The sequence below is a fragment of the Ambystoma mexicanum genome, chromosome 3p (genome assembly GCF_040938575.1).
Source record: "Ambystoma mexicanum isolate Mex_15411 chromosome 3p, UKY_AmexF1_1, whole genome shotgun sequence".
Lineage (NCBI taxonomy): Eukaryota > Metazoa > Chordata > Amphibia > Caudata > Ambystomatidae > Ambystoma > Ambystoma mexicanum.
Window position 1 is genome coordinate 18,416,666 of NC_090925.1, and position 13,851 is coordinate 18,430,516.

General features: G+C 54.4%; 1 protein-coding gene across 3 annotated transcripts in view; it reads left to right on the forward strand.

The window, feature by feature from the left end:
- The window catches only part of LOC138580080 (alpha-2-macroglobulin-like), a 551,370-nt gene that overhangs the window by 191,777 nt on the left and 345,742 nt on the right, over positions 1 to 13,851 (forward strand). For all 3 annotated transcript variants that reach the window (XM_069650342.1, XM_069650343.1, XM_069650344.1), the window contains exon 8: positions 3,609 to 3,735. In XM_069650342.1, the coding sequence (XP_069506443.1) occupies positions 3,609 to 3,735 (127 nt within the window). The remainder of the gene's footprint in view (positions 1 to 3,608; positions 3,736 to 13,851) is intronic.

Genomic DNA, 13,851 nt, shown 5'->3' on the forward strand with positions numbered 1-13,851 from the left:
CGCTACACATTAATTGCAGAGAGAACCAAGAGACAGTGTTCATGGGTCCCACTGCTACACATTGCATGGTGGGAGAACCAGGAGACAGCGTTCATGGGTACCTTCGCTACACATTGCATGCAGGGAGAACAAGAAGACAGCTTTCATGGGTACCTTCACTACACATTCCATCCAGGGAGAACCAGGAGACAGCGCTCCTGGGTACCCAAGCTACACATTAATTGCAGGGAGAACCAAGAGGCAGTGTTCATGGGTACCTTCACTACACATTCCATGAAGGTAGAACCAGGAGACAGTGTTCCTGGGTACCCATGCTACACATTAATTGCAGGGAGAACCAAGAGGCAGTGTTCATGGGTACCACTGCTACACATTGCATGCTGGGAGATCCAGGAGACAGCGTTCATGGGTACGTATGCTACACATTGCACGCAGGGAGAATCAGGAGACAGGGTATACGGTCCTACACTACACATTACATGCAGGGAGAACCAGGAGACAGAGTTACTGGGTACCTACGTTACACATTGCATGCAGGGAGAACCAGGAGACAGTGTTAATCCTTCTACACTACACATTACATGCAGGGAGAACCAGGAGACAGCGTTCTTGGGTACCTATGCAACACCTTGCATGCAGGGAGAACCAGGAGACAGCGTTCATGGTCCTACACTACACATTCCATGCAGGGAGAACCAGGAGACAGCGTTCCTGGGTACCAATGCTACACATTGCATGCCGGGAGAACAAGGAGACAGCGTTCATGGCCCTACACTACACATTCCTTGGAGAGATAACCAGGAGATAGCGTTCATGGGTACTAACGCTACACATTCCATGCAGGAAGAACCAGGCGACAGCAGTCATGGGTAACTACACTACACATTGCATGCAGGGAGAATCAGGAAACAGCGTTCATGGGTACCTACGCTACACATTGCATGCAGTGTGAACCAGGAGACCAGGAGACAGTGTTCCTGGGTACCAACACTACACATTGCATGCAGGGAGAACCAGGCGACAGCGTTCCTGGGTACCTACGCTACACATTGAATGCAGGGAGACCCAGGAGACAGCGTTCATGTTTACTTACGCTACACATTGCATGTAGGGAGAACCAGGAGACAGGGTTCCTGGGTACCAACACTACACATTGCATGCAGGGAGAACCAGGCGACTGCGTTCCTGGGTATCTACACTACACATTACATACCGGGAGAACCAGGAAACAGCGTTCATGGTCCTACACTGCACATTCCATGCAGGGAGAACCAGGAGACAGCGTTCATGGTTACCTATGCTACACATTGCATGCACAGAGAACCAGGAGACAGCATTCATGATCCTACACTAAACATTGTATGCAGGGAGAACCAGGAGACAGCGTTCATGGGTAACTACGCTAGACGTTGCGTGTAAGGAGAACCAGGAGACAGCGTTCATGAATACCTTCGCTACACATTGCATGCAGGGAGAACCAGGAGACAGTGTTCATGGGTAGCTACGTTACAAGTTACATGCAAGAATAACCAGGAGACAGCCTTCGGGAGTACCTACACTACACATTGCCTGTAGGAAGAACCAGGAGACAGCGTTCCTTGGTATCTATGCTACACATTGCATGCAGGGAGAACCAGGAGACAGCGTTCATGGTCCTACACTACACATTCCATGCAGGGAGAACCAGGAGACAGTGTTCCTGGGTACCCACGCTACACATTGCATGCAGGGAAAACCAGGAGACAGTGTTCATGGCCCTACACTACACATTCCTTGCAGAGAGAACCAGGAGATAGCGTTCATGGGTACTAATGCTACACATTCCATGCAGGAAGAACCAGGCGGCAGCAGTCATGGGTAACTACACTACACATTACATGTAGGGTGAACCAGGAGACAGCATTCATCATTCTACACTACATATTACATGCAGGGAGAACCAGGAAACAGCATTCATGGGTACCTACGCTACAATTTGCATGCAGTGCGAACCAGGAGACAGTGTTCCTGGGTACCAACACTACACATTGCATGCAGGGAGAACCAGGCGACAGCGTTCCTGGGTACCTATGCTACACATTGCAAGCAGGGAGACCCAGGAGACAGCGTTCATGTTTACCTACGCTACACATTGCATGCAGGGACAACTAGGAGACAGCATTTATGGGTACCTACGCTACACATTACATGCAAGAAGAACCAGAGACAGCATTCCTGGGTACCTATGCTGAACATTGAATGTTGGAAGAACCAGGAGACAGCGTTCATGGGTACCTTCACTACACATTGCATGTAGGAAGAACCAGGAGACAGCGTTACTGGGTACCTACGCTACACATTGCATGCAGCGAGAACCAGGAGACAGCGCTCCTGGGGGCCAACACTACACATTGCATGCAGGGAGAACCAGGAGACAGCGCTCCTTGGGGCCTATGCTACACATTGCATGCAGGGAGACCCGGGAGACAGCGCTCCTGGGTACCTACACTACACATTGCATGCAGGGAGAATCAGGAGACAGTGCTCCTGGGGGCCTACACTGCACATTGCATGCAGAGGGAACCAGGAGACAGCGTTCCTTGGGGCCTACGCTACACATTGTATGCAGGGAGACCCGGGAGACAGCGCTCCAGGGTACCTACACTACACATTGCATGCAGGAAGAACCAAGGGACATCATTCATGGTCCTACACTACACATTGAATGCAGGCAGAAACAGGAGATATGGTATATGGGTACCTAAACAACATGGTGCATGCACGGAGAACCAGGAGACAGCGTTCATGGGTAACTAAACTACACATTGCCTTCAGGGAGAATCAGGAGACAGCGTACATGGTCCTACACTACACATTGCATGCAGGGAGAAGCAGGAGACAGCGCTCCTGGGGGCCTATGCTACACATTGCCTTCAGAGTGACCCAGGAGACAGTGTTTATGGGTATCTACGCTACACATTGCATGCAGGGAGAACCAGGAGACAGTGTTCCTGGGTACCTACACTACACATTGCATGCAGGGAGAACCAGGAGACAGCGTTCCTGGGTACCTACAGTACACATTCCATGCAGGGAGACACAGGAGACCGCCTTCATGGGTACCTACGCTACACATTGCCTTCAGGGAGACCCAGGAGACAGCGTTCATGGGTAACTACACTAAACCTTCCATGCAGGGAGAACCAGGAGACCGCCTTCATGGGTACCTATGCTACACATTGCCTTCAGGGATACCCAGGAGACAGCGTTCATGGGTAACTACACTACACATTGCATGCAGGGAGAGAAGCTGGTAGGATCTTACCTGCCTTCTCCCCCTACTCGCAATGACCTCGCCATCCCCCACCGTGCAGCTTGAGAAGGAGTGCGTATATTGGCGCTACCCAAGGGGAATTGATCCCAGAAAGATTGGCTTCCGTGGGAGTTTTTTACACTTAATTGAACATTGCATGGCCCAGATGCATGGAAGAAAGTATCCCCGACCTGTGCCAGCGGCCCTGTGGCCCAATGACAACATATCGCAAAATGTTGCTGTACATAAGAGTGAGTGTCAGGCCTTGAGCGTCTTCTCATTGAGTCTAAGCCTTCTTCCCCTCCTCTTCCTGCAGGTACACCTACAACCAGGCCTTGCCTGCAAAGGTCAGTGTGTCCATCTGCAGGAAGCCCAACTACTGGAACCCAGAGCAGACCTGCAAACTCAGCAAAGACGGCCTCTGCGTGGAGCTGAAGGGAGAGGTGAGTAGGGGCTAATGGAGGAGTGAGTGCCAGCCCATTACCTGATGCCACCCTGGGCAAGTCCTGTCCAGAAACAAGCAAGACTGTGCCCACTCCCTGGAAGACACCAGGAGGCGCCCCCACACTGGTGAGACTCAAGAAACAGGCTTTCCTGGTACAAGACACCACTAAGCGCCTCCACAACACTGGTGAGACTCAAGAGACCAGGAAACGCCCCCACAGACACTGGTGAGACTCAAGAGACCAGGAAGTGCCCCCCCCCCAGACACTGGTGAGACTTAAGACACCAGGAAGCGCCCCCACAGACACTGGTGAGACTCATGACACCAGGAAGCACCCCCACAGACACTGGTGGGACTCAAGACACCAGAAAGCGCCCCCACAGACCCTGGTACAAGAGACCAGGAAGCACCCCCACAGACACTGGTAAGACTCAAGAGACCAGGAAGCTCCCCCACACACACTTGTGAGACTCAAGAGACCAGAAAGCACCCTCACCGACACTGGTGAGACTCAACAGACAAGGAAGCGCCCCCACAGACACTGGTGTGACTCAAGATACCAGGAAGCGCCCCCACAGACACTGGTGAGACTCAAGAGACCAGGAAGCACCCCCACAGACACTGGTGAGCCTCAAGAAACAGGCTTTCCTGGTACAAGACACCACTAAGCGCCCCCACAGACACTGGTGAGACTCAAGAGACCAGGAAGCACCCCCACAGACACTGGTGAGACTCAGGAGACCAGGAAGCGCCCTCACAGACACTGGTGAGACTCAAGACACCAGGAAGCGCCCCCACAGACACTGGTGAGCCTCAAGAAACAGGCTTTCCTGGTACAAGACACCACTAAGCGCCCCCACAGACACTGGTGAGACTCAAGAGACCAGGAAGCACCCCCACAGACACTGGTGAGACTCAAGAGACCAGGAAGCGCCCTCACAGACACTGGTGAGACTCAAGACACCAGGAAGCGCCCCCACAGACACTGGTGAGACTCAAGACACCAGGAAGCACCCCAACTCAAGAAACAGGCTTTCCTGGTACAAGCACCAGGAAGTTCCCCCATAGACACTGGTGAGACTCAAGAAACAGGCTTTCCTGGTACAAGAGACCAGGAAGCGCCCCCACAGACAATGGTGAGACTCAAGAGACCAGGAAGCGTCCCCACAGACACTGGTGAGACTCAAGAGACCAGGAAGCACCCCCACAGACACTGGTGAGTCTCAAGAAACAGGCTTTCCTGGTACAAGACACCACTAAGCACCCCCACAGACACTGGTGAGACTCAAGAGACCAGGAAGCACCCCCACAGACACTGGTGAGACTCAAGAGACCAGGAAGTGCCCTCACAGACACTGGTGAGACTCAAGACACCAGGAAGCACCCCCACAGACACTGGTGAGACTCAAGACACCAGGAAGCGCCCCCACAGACACTGGTGAGACTCAAGAGACCAGGAAGCACCCCCACAGACACTGGTGAGTCTCAAGAAACAGGCTTTCCTGGTTCAAGACACCACTAAGCACCCCCACAGACACTGGTGAGACTCAAGAGACCAGGAAGCACCCCCACAGACCCTGGTGAGACTCAAGAGACCAGGAAGCACCCTCACAGACACTGGTGAGACTCAAGACACCAGGAAGTTCCCCAATAGACACTGGTGAGACTCAAGACACAGGTTTTCCTGGTACAAGACACCAGGAAGTTCCCCCATAGACAATGGTGAGACTCAAGAAACAGGCTTTCCTGGTACACGAGACCAGGAAGTGCCCCCACAGACACTGGTGAGACTCAAGAGACCAGGAAGCGCCCCCACAGACACTCGTGAGACTCAAGACACAGGCTTTCCTGGTACAAGACACCAGAAAGCGCCCCACAGACACTGGTGAGACTCAAGACACAGGCTTTCCTGGTACAAGACACCAGGAAGCGCCCCCACAGACACTGAGGAGACTCAAGACATGGCCTTTCCTGGAAGACACCAGGAAGCTCCCCCACAGACACTGGTGAGACTTAAGAGACGGCCTTTCCTGGAAGACACCAGGAAGCGCCCCCAAAGACACTGAGGAGACTCAAGACACAGGCTTTCCTGGTACAAGACACCAGGAAGCACCCCCACAGACACTGAGGAGACTCAAGACACGGGCTTTCCTGGTACAAGACACCAGGAAGTGCCCCCCCCAGACACTGGTGAGACTTAAGACACCAGGAAGCGCCCCCACAGACACTGGTGAGACTCAAGACACCAGGAAGCACCCCCACAGACACTGGTGGGACTCATGACACCAGAAAGCGCCCCCACAGACCCTGGTACAAGAGACCAGGAAGCACCCCCACAGACACTGGTGAGACTCAAGAGACCAGGAAGCGCCGCCACACACACTGGTGAGACTCAAGAGACCAGAAAGCACCCTCACCGACACTGCTGAGACTCAGCAGACAAGGAAGCGCCCCCACAGACACTGGTGAGACTCAAGACACCAGGAAACGCCCCCCCCCAGACAATGGTGAGACTCAAGAGACCAGGAAGCGCCCCCACAGACACTGGTGAGACTCAAGAGACCAGGAAGCACCCCCACAGACACTGGTGAGTCTCAAGAAACAGGCTTTCCTGGTACAAGACACCACTAAGCGACCCCACAGACACTGGTGAGACTCAAGACACCAGGAAGCGCCCCCACAGACAATGGTGAGACTCAAGAGACCAGGAAGCGCCCCCACAGACACTGGTGAGACTCAAGAGACCAGGAAGCACCCCCACAGACACTGGTGAGTCTCAAGAAACAGGCTTTCCTGGTACAAGACACCACTAAGCGACCCCACAGACACTGGTGAGACTCAAGACACCAGGAAGCGCCCTCACAGACAATGGTGAGACTCAAGAGACCAGGAAGCGCCCCCACAGACACTCGTGAGACTCAAGAGACCAGGAAGCACCCCCACAGACACTGGTGAGTCTCAAGAAACAGGCTTTCCTGGTACAAGACACCACTAAGCACCCCCACAGACACTGGTGAGACTCAAGAGACCAGGAAGCACCTCCACAGACACTGGTGAGACTCAAGAGGCCAGGAAGCACCCTCACAGACACTGGTGAGACTCAAGACATCAGGAAGTGCCCCCACAGACACTGGTGAGACTCAAGACACCAGGAAGCGCCCCAACTCAAGAAACAGGCTTTCCTGGTACAAGACACCAGGAAGTTCCCCCATAGACACTGGTGAGACTCAAGAAACAGGCTTTCCTGGTACAAGAGACCAGGAAGCCACCCCACAGACACTGGTGAGACTCAAGACACAGGTTTTCCTGGTACAAGACACCAGGAAGTTCCCCCATAGACAATGGTGAGACTCAAGAAACAGGCTTTCCTGGTACAAGAGACCAGGAAGTGCCCCCACAGACACTGGTGAGACTCAAGAGACCAGGAAGCACCCCCACAGACACTCGTGAGACTCAAGACACAGGCTTTCCTGGTACAAGACACCAGAAAGCGCCCCACAGACACTGGTGAGACTCAAGACACAGGCTTTCCTGGTACAAGACACCAGGAAGCGCCCCCACAGACACTGAGGAGACTCAAGACATGGCCTTTCCTGGAAGACACCAGGAAGCGCCCCCACAGACACTGGTGAGACTTAAGAGACGGCCTTTCCTGGAAGACACCAGGAAGCGCCCCCAAAGACACTGAGGAGACTCAAGACACAGGCTTTCCTGGTACAAGACACCAGGAAGCGCCCCCACAGACACTGAGGAGACTCAAGACACGGGCTTTCCTGGTACAAGACACCAGGAAGTGCCCCCACAGACACTGGTGAGTCTCAAGACCCAGGCTTTCCTGGTACAAGAAACCAGGAAGCACCCCCACAGACACTGGTGAGACTCAAGACATGGGCTTCCTGGTACAAGACACCAGGAAGTGCCCCCACAGACACTGAGGAGACACAGGATACGGCCTTTCCTGGAACACACCAGGAAGCGCCCCTACAGACACTGAGGAGACTCAAGACACGGCCTTTCCTGGAAGACACCAGGAAGCGCCCCCACAGACACTGAGGAGACTCAAGACGCAGGCTTTCCTGGTACAAGACACCAGGAAACGCCCGTACAGACACTGGTGAGACTCAAGAGACCAGGAAGCGCCCCCACAGACACTGGTGAGACTCAAGAGACAGGCCTTCCTGGTACAGGACACCAGGAAGCGCCCCCACAGAAACTTGTGAGACTCAAGACACAGACTTTGCTGGTACAAGACACCAGGACGCGCCCCCACAGACGCTGGTGAGACGCAATAGACCAGGAAGCACCCCCACAGACACTGGTGAGACTCAAGACACAGGCCTCCTGGTACAAGACACCAGCAAGCGCCCCCACAGACACTGTGGAGACTCAAGACACAGGCTTTCCTGGTACAAGACACCACGAAGCGCCCCCACAGACACTGATGAGACTCAAGACACAGGCTTTCCTGGTACAAGAGACCAGGAAGCGCCCCCACAGACACTGGTGAGACTCAAGACACCAGGAAGCACCCCCACAAACAATGGTGAGACTCAAGAGACCAGGAAGCACCCCCACAGACACTGGTGAGTCTCAAGAGACAAGGAAGCGCCCCCACAAACACTGGTGAGACTCAAGAAACAGGCTTTCTCGGTACAAGAGACCAGGAAGCGCCCCCTCAGGCACTGGTGAAACTCAAAAGACCAGGAAGTGCCCACACAGTCACTGGTGAGACTCAAGACACAGGCTTTCCTGGTACAAGACACCAGGAAGCGCCCCCACAGACACTGGTGAGACTCAAGACACAGGCTTTCCTGGTACAAGACACCAGGAAGCGCCCCCACAGACACTGAGGAGACTCAAGACATGGCCTTTCCTGGAAGACATCAGGAAGCGCCCCCACAGACACTGGTGAGACTTAAGAGATGTCCTTTCCTAGAAGAAACCAGGAAGCGCCCCCACAGACACTGAGGAGACTCAAGAGAGAGGCTTTCCTGGTACAAGACACCAGGAAGTGCCCCCACAGACACTGAGGAGAATCAAGACACAGGCTTTCCTGGTACAAGACACCGGGAAGTGCCCCCACAGACACTGAGGAGAATCAAGACACAGGCTTTCCTGGTACAAGGCACCACTAAGCGACCCCCAAGACACAGGCTTTCCTGGTACAAGACACCAGGAAGCGCCCCCACAGACATTGAGGAGACTCAAGACATGGCCTTTCCTGGAAGACATCAGGAAGCGCCCCCACAGACACTGGTGAGACTTAAGAGACTTCCTTTCCTAGAAGAAACCAGGAAGCGCCCCCACAGACACTCATGAGACTCAAGAGACCAGGAAGCACCCCCACAGACACTGGTGAGTCTCAAGAAACAGGCTTTCCTGGTACAAGACACCACTAAGCACCCCCACAGACACTGGTGAGACTCAAGAGACCAGGAAGCACCTCCACAGACACTGGTGAGACTCAAGAGACCAGGAAGCGCCCTCACAGACACTGGTGAGACTCAAGACATCAGGAAGCGCCCCCACAGACACTGGTGAGACTCAAGACACCAGGAAGCGCCCCAACTCAAGAAACATGCTTTCCTGGTACAAGACACCAGGAAGTTCCCCCATAGACACTGGTAAGACTCAAGAAACAGGCTTTCCTGGTACAAGAGACCAGGAAGCGCCCCCACAGACACTGGTGAGACTCAAGACACAGGTTTTCCTGGTACAAGACACCAGGAAGTTCCCTCATAGACAATGGTGAGACTCAAGAAACAGGCTTTCCTGGTACAAGAGACCAGGAAGTGCCCCCACAGACACTGGTGGGACTCAAGAGACCAGGAAGCACCCCCACAGACACTCGTGAGACTCAAGACACAGGCTTTCCTGGTACAAGACACCAGAAAGCGCCCCACAGACACTGGTGAGACTCAAGACACAGGCTTTCCTGGTACAAGACACCAGGAAGCGCCCCCACAGACACTGAGGAGACTCAAGACATGGCCTTTCCTGGAAGACACCAGGAAGCGCCCCCACAGACACTGGTGAGACTTAAGAGACGGCCTTTCCTGGAAGACACCAGGAAGCGCCCCTACAGACACTGAGGAGACTCAAGACACGGCCTTTCCTGGAAGACACCAGGAAGCGCCCCCACAGACACTGAGGAGACTCAAGACGCAGGCTTTCCTGGTACAAGACACCAGGAAACGCCCGTACAGACACTGGTGAGACTCAAGAGACCAGGAAGCGCCCCCACAGACACTGGTGAGACTCAAGAGACAGGCTTTCCTGGTACAGGACACCAGGAAGCGCCCCCACAGACACTTGTGAGACTCAAGACACAGACTTTGCTGGTACAAGACACCAGGACGCGCCCCCACAGACGCTGGTGAGACGCAATAGACCAGGAAGCACCCCCACAGACACTGGTGAGACTCAAGACACAGGCCTCCTGGTACAAGACACCAGCAAGCGCCCCCACAGACACTGTGGAGACTCAAGACACAGGCTTTCCTGGTACAAGACACCAGGAAGCACCCCCACAGACACTGATGAGACTCAAGACACAGGCTTTCCTGGTACAAGAGACCAGGAAGCGCCCCCACAGACACTGGTGAGACTCAAGACACCAGGAAGCACCCCCACAAACAATGGTGAGACTCAAGAGACCAGGAAGCACCCCCACAGACACTGGTGAGACTCAAGAGACAAGGAAGCGCCCCCACAAACACTGGTGAGACTCAAGAAACAGGCTTTCTTGGTACAAGAGACCAGGAAGCGCCCCCTCAGACACAGGTGAAACTCAAAAGACCAGGAAGTGACCCCACAGACACTGGTGAGACTCAAGACACAGGCTTTCCTGGTGCAAGACACCAGGAAGCGCCCCCACAGACACTGGTGAGACTCAAGACACAGGCTTTCCTGGTACAAGACACCAGGAAGCGCCCCCACAGACACTGAGGAGACTCAAGACATGGCCTTTCCTGGAAGACATCAGGAAGCGCCCCCACAGACACTGGTGAGACTTAAGAGATGTCCTTTCCTAGAAGAAACCAGGAAGCGCCCCCACAGACACTGAGGAGACTCAAGAGAGAGGCTTTCCTGGTACAAGACACCAGGAAGTGCCCCCACAGACACTGAGGAGAATCAAGACACAGGCTTTCCTGGTACAAGACACCGGGAAGTGCCCCCACAGACACTGAGGAGAATCAAGACACAGGCTTTCCTGGTACAAGACACCAGGAAGCGCCCCCACAGACACTGGTGAGACTCAAGACACAGGCTTTCCTGCTACAAGACACCAGGAAGCGCCCCCACAGACACTGAGGAGACTCAAGACATGGCCTTTCCTGGAAGACATCAGGAAGCGCCCCCACAGACACTGGTGAGACTTAAGAGATGTCCTTTCCTAGAAGAAACCAGGAAGCGCCCCCACAGACACTGAGGAGACTCAAGAGAGAGGCTTTCCTGGTACAAGACACCAGGAAGTGCCCCCACAGACACTGAGGAGAATCAAGACACAGGCTTTCCTGGTACAAGACACCGGGAAGTGCCCCCACAGACACTGAGGAGAATCAAGACACAGGCTTTCCTGGTACAAGACACCAGGAAGCGCCCCCACAGACACTGGTGAGACTCAAGACACAGGCTTTCCTGCTACAAGACACCAGGAAGCGCCCCCACAGACACTGAGGAGACTCAAGACATGGCCTTTCCTGGAAGACATCAGGAAGCGCCCCCACAGACACTGGTGAGACTTAAGAGACTTCCTTTCCTAGAAGAAACCAGGAAGCGCCCCCACAGACACTGAGGAGACTCAAGAGAGAGGCTTTCCTGGTACAAGACACCAGGAAGCGCCCCCACAGACACTGAGGAGACTCAAGACACGGGCTTTCCTGGTACAAGACACCAGGAAGTGCCCCCACAGACACTGGTGAGTCTCAAGACACATGCTTTCCTGGTACAAGACACCAGGAAGCACCCCCACAGACACTGGTGAGACTCAAGACATGGGCTTCCTGGTACAAGACACCAGGAAGTGCCCCCACAGACACTGAGGAGACTCAGGATACGGCCTTTCCTGGAACACACCAGGAAGCGCCCCTACAGACACTGAGGAGACTCAAGACACGGCCTTTCCTGGAAGACACCAGGAAGCGCCCCCACAAACACTGAGGAGACTCAAGACGCAGGCTTTCCTGGTACAAGACACCAGGAAACGCCCGTACAGACACTGGTGAGACTCAAGAGACCAGGAAGCGCCCCCACAGACACTGGTGAGACTCAAGAGACAGGCTTTCCTGGTACAGGACACCAGGAAGCGCCCCCACAGACACTTGTGAGACTCAAGACACAGACTTTGCTGGTACAAGACACCAGGACGCGCCCCCACAGACGCTGGTGAGATGCAAGAGACCAGGAAGCACCCCCACAGACACTAAGGAGACTCAGGATACGGCCTTTCCTGGAACACACCAGGAAGCGCCCCTACAGACACTGAGGAGACTCAAGACACGGCCTTTCCTGGAAGACACCAGGAAGCGCCCCCACTGACACTGAGGAGACTCAAGACGCAGGCTTTCCTGGTACAAGACACCAGGAAACGCCCGTACAGACACTGGTGAGACTCAAGAGACCAGGAAGCGCCCCCACAGACACTGGTGAGACTCAAGAGACAGGCTTTCCTGGTACAGGACACCAGGAAGCGCCCCCACAGACACTTGTGAGACTCAAGACACAGACTTTGCTGGTACAGGACACCAGGACGCGCCCCCACAGACACTGGTGAGACTCAAGACACATGCTCTCCTGGTACAAGACACCGGCAAGCGCCCCCACAGACACTGTGGAGACTCAAGACACAGGCTTTCCTGGTACAAGACACCAGGAAGCGCCCCCACAGACACTGATGAGACTCAAGACACAGGCTTTCCTGGTACAAGAGACCAGGAAGCGCCCCCGCAGACACTGGTGAGACTCAAGACAACAGGAAGCACCCCCACAAACAATGGTGAGACTCAAGAGACCAGGAAGCACCTCCACAGACACTGGTGAGACTCAAGAGACAAGGAAGCGGCCCCACAAACACTGGTGAGACTGAAAAAAAGGCTTTCCTGGTACAAGACACCAGGAAGTGCCCCCACAGACACTGGTGAGACTCAAGAAACACGCTTTCTTGGTACAAGAGACCAGGAAGCGCCCCCTCAGACACTGGTGAAACTCAAAAGACCAGGAAGCGCCCCCACAGACACTGGTGAGACTCAAGACACAGGCTTTCCTGGTACAAGACACCAGGAAGCGCCCCCACAGACACTGGTGAGACTCAAGACACAGGCTTTCCTGGTACAAGACACCAGGAAGCGCCCCCACAGACACTGAGGAGACTCAAGACATGGCCTTTCCTGGAAGACATCAGGAAGCGCCCCCACAGACACTGGTGAGACTTAAGAGATGTCCTTTCCTAGAAGAAACCAGGAAGCGCCCCCACAGACACTGAGGAGACTCAAGAGAGAGGCTTTCCTGGTACAAGACACCAGGAAGTGCCCCCACAGACACTGAGGAGAATCAAGACACAGGCTTTCCTGGTACAAGACACCGGGAAGCGCCCCCACAGACACTGAGGAGAATCAAGACACAGGCTTTCCTGGTACAAGACACCAGGAAGCGCCCCCAAAGACACTGGTGAGACTCAAGACACAGGCTTTCCTTGTACAAGACACCAGGAAGCGCCCCCACAGACACTGAGGAGACTCAAGACATGGCCTTTCCTGGAAGACATCAGGAAGCGCCCCCACAGACACTGGTGAGACTTAAGAGATGTCCTTTCCTAGAAGAAACCAGGAAGCACCCCCACAGACACTGAGGAGACTCAAGAGAGAGGCTTTCCTGGTACAAGACACCGGGAAGTGCCCCCACAGACACTGAGGAGAATCAAGACACAGGCTTTCCTGGTACAAGACACCAGGAAGCGCCCCCACAGACACTGATGAGACTTAAGACACAGGTTTTCCTGGTACAAGACACCAGGAAGCGCCCCCACAGACACTGGTGGACTCAAGACACAGGCTTTCCTGGTACAAGACACCAGGAAGCGCCCCCACAGACACTGGTGGGACTCAAGACACAG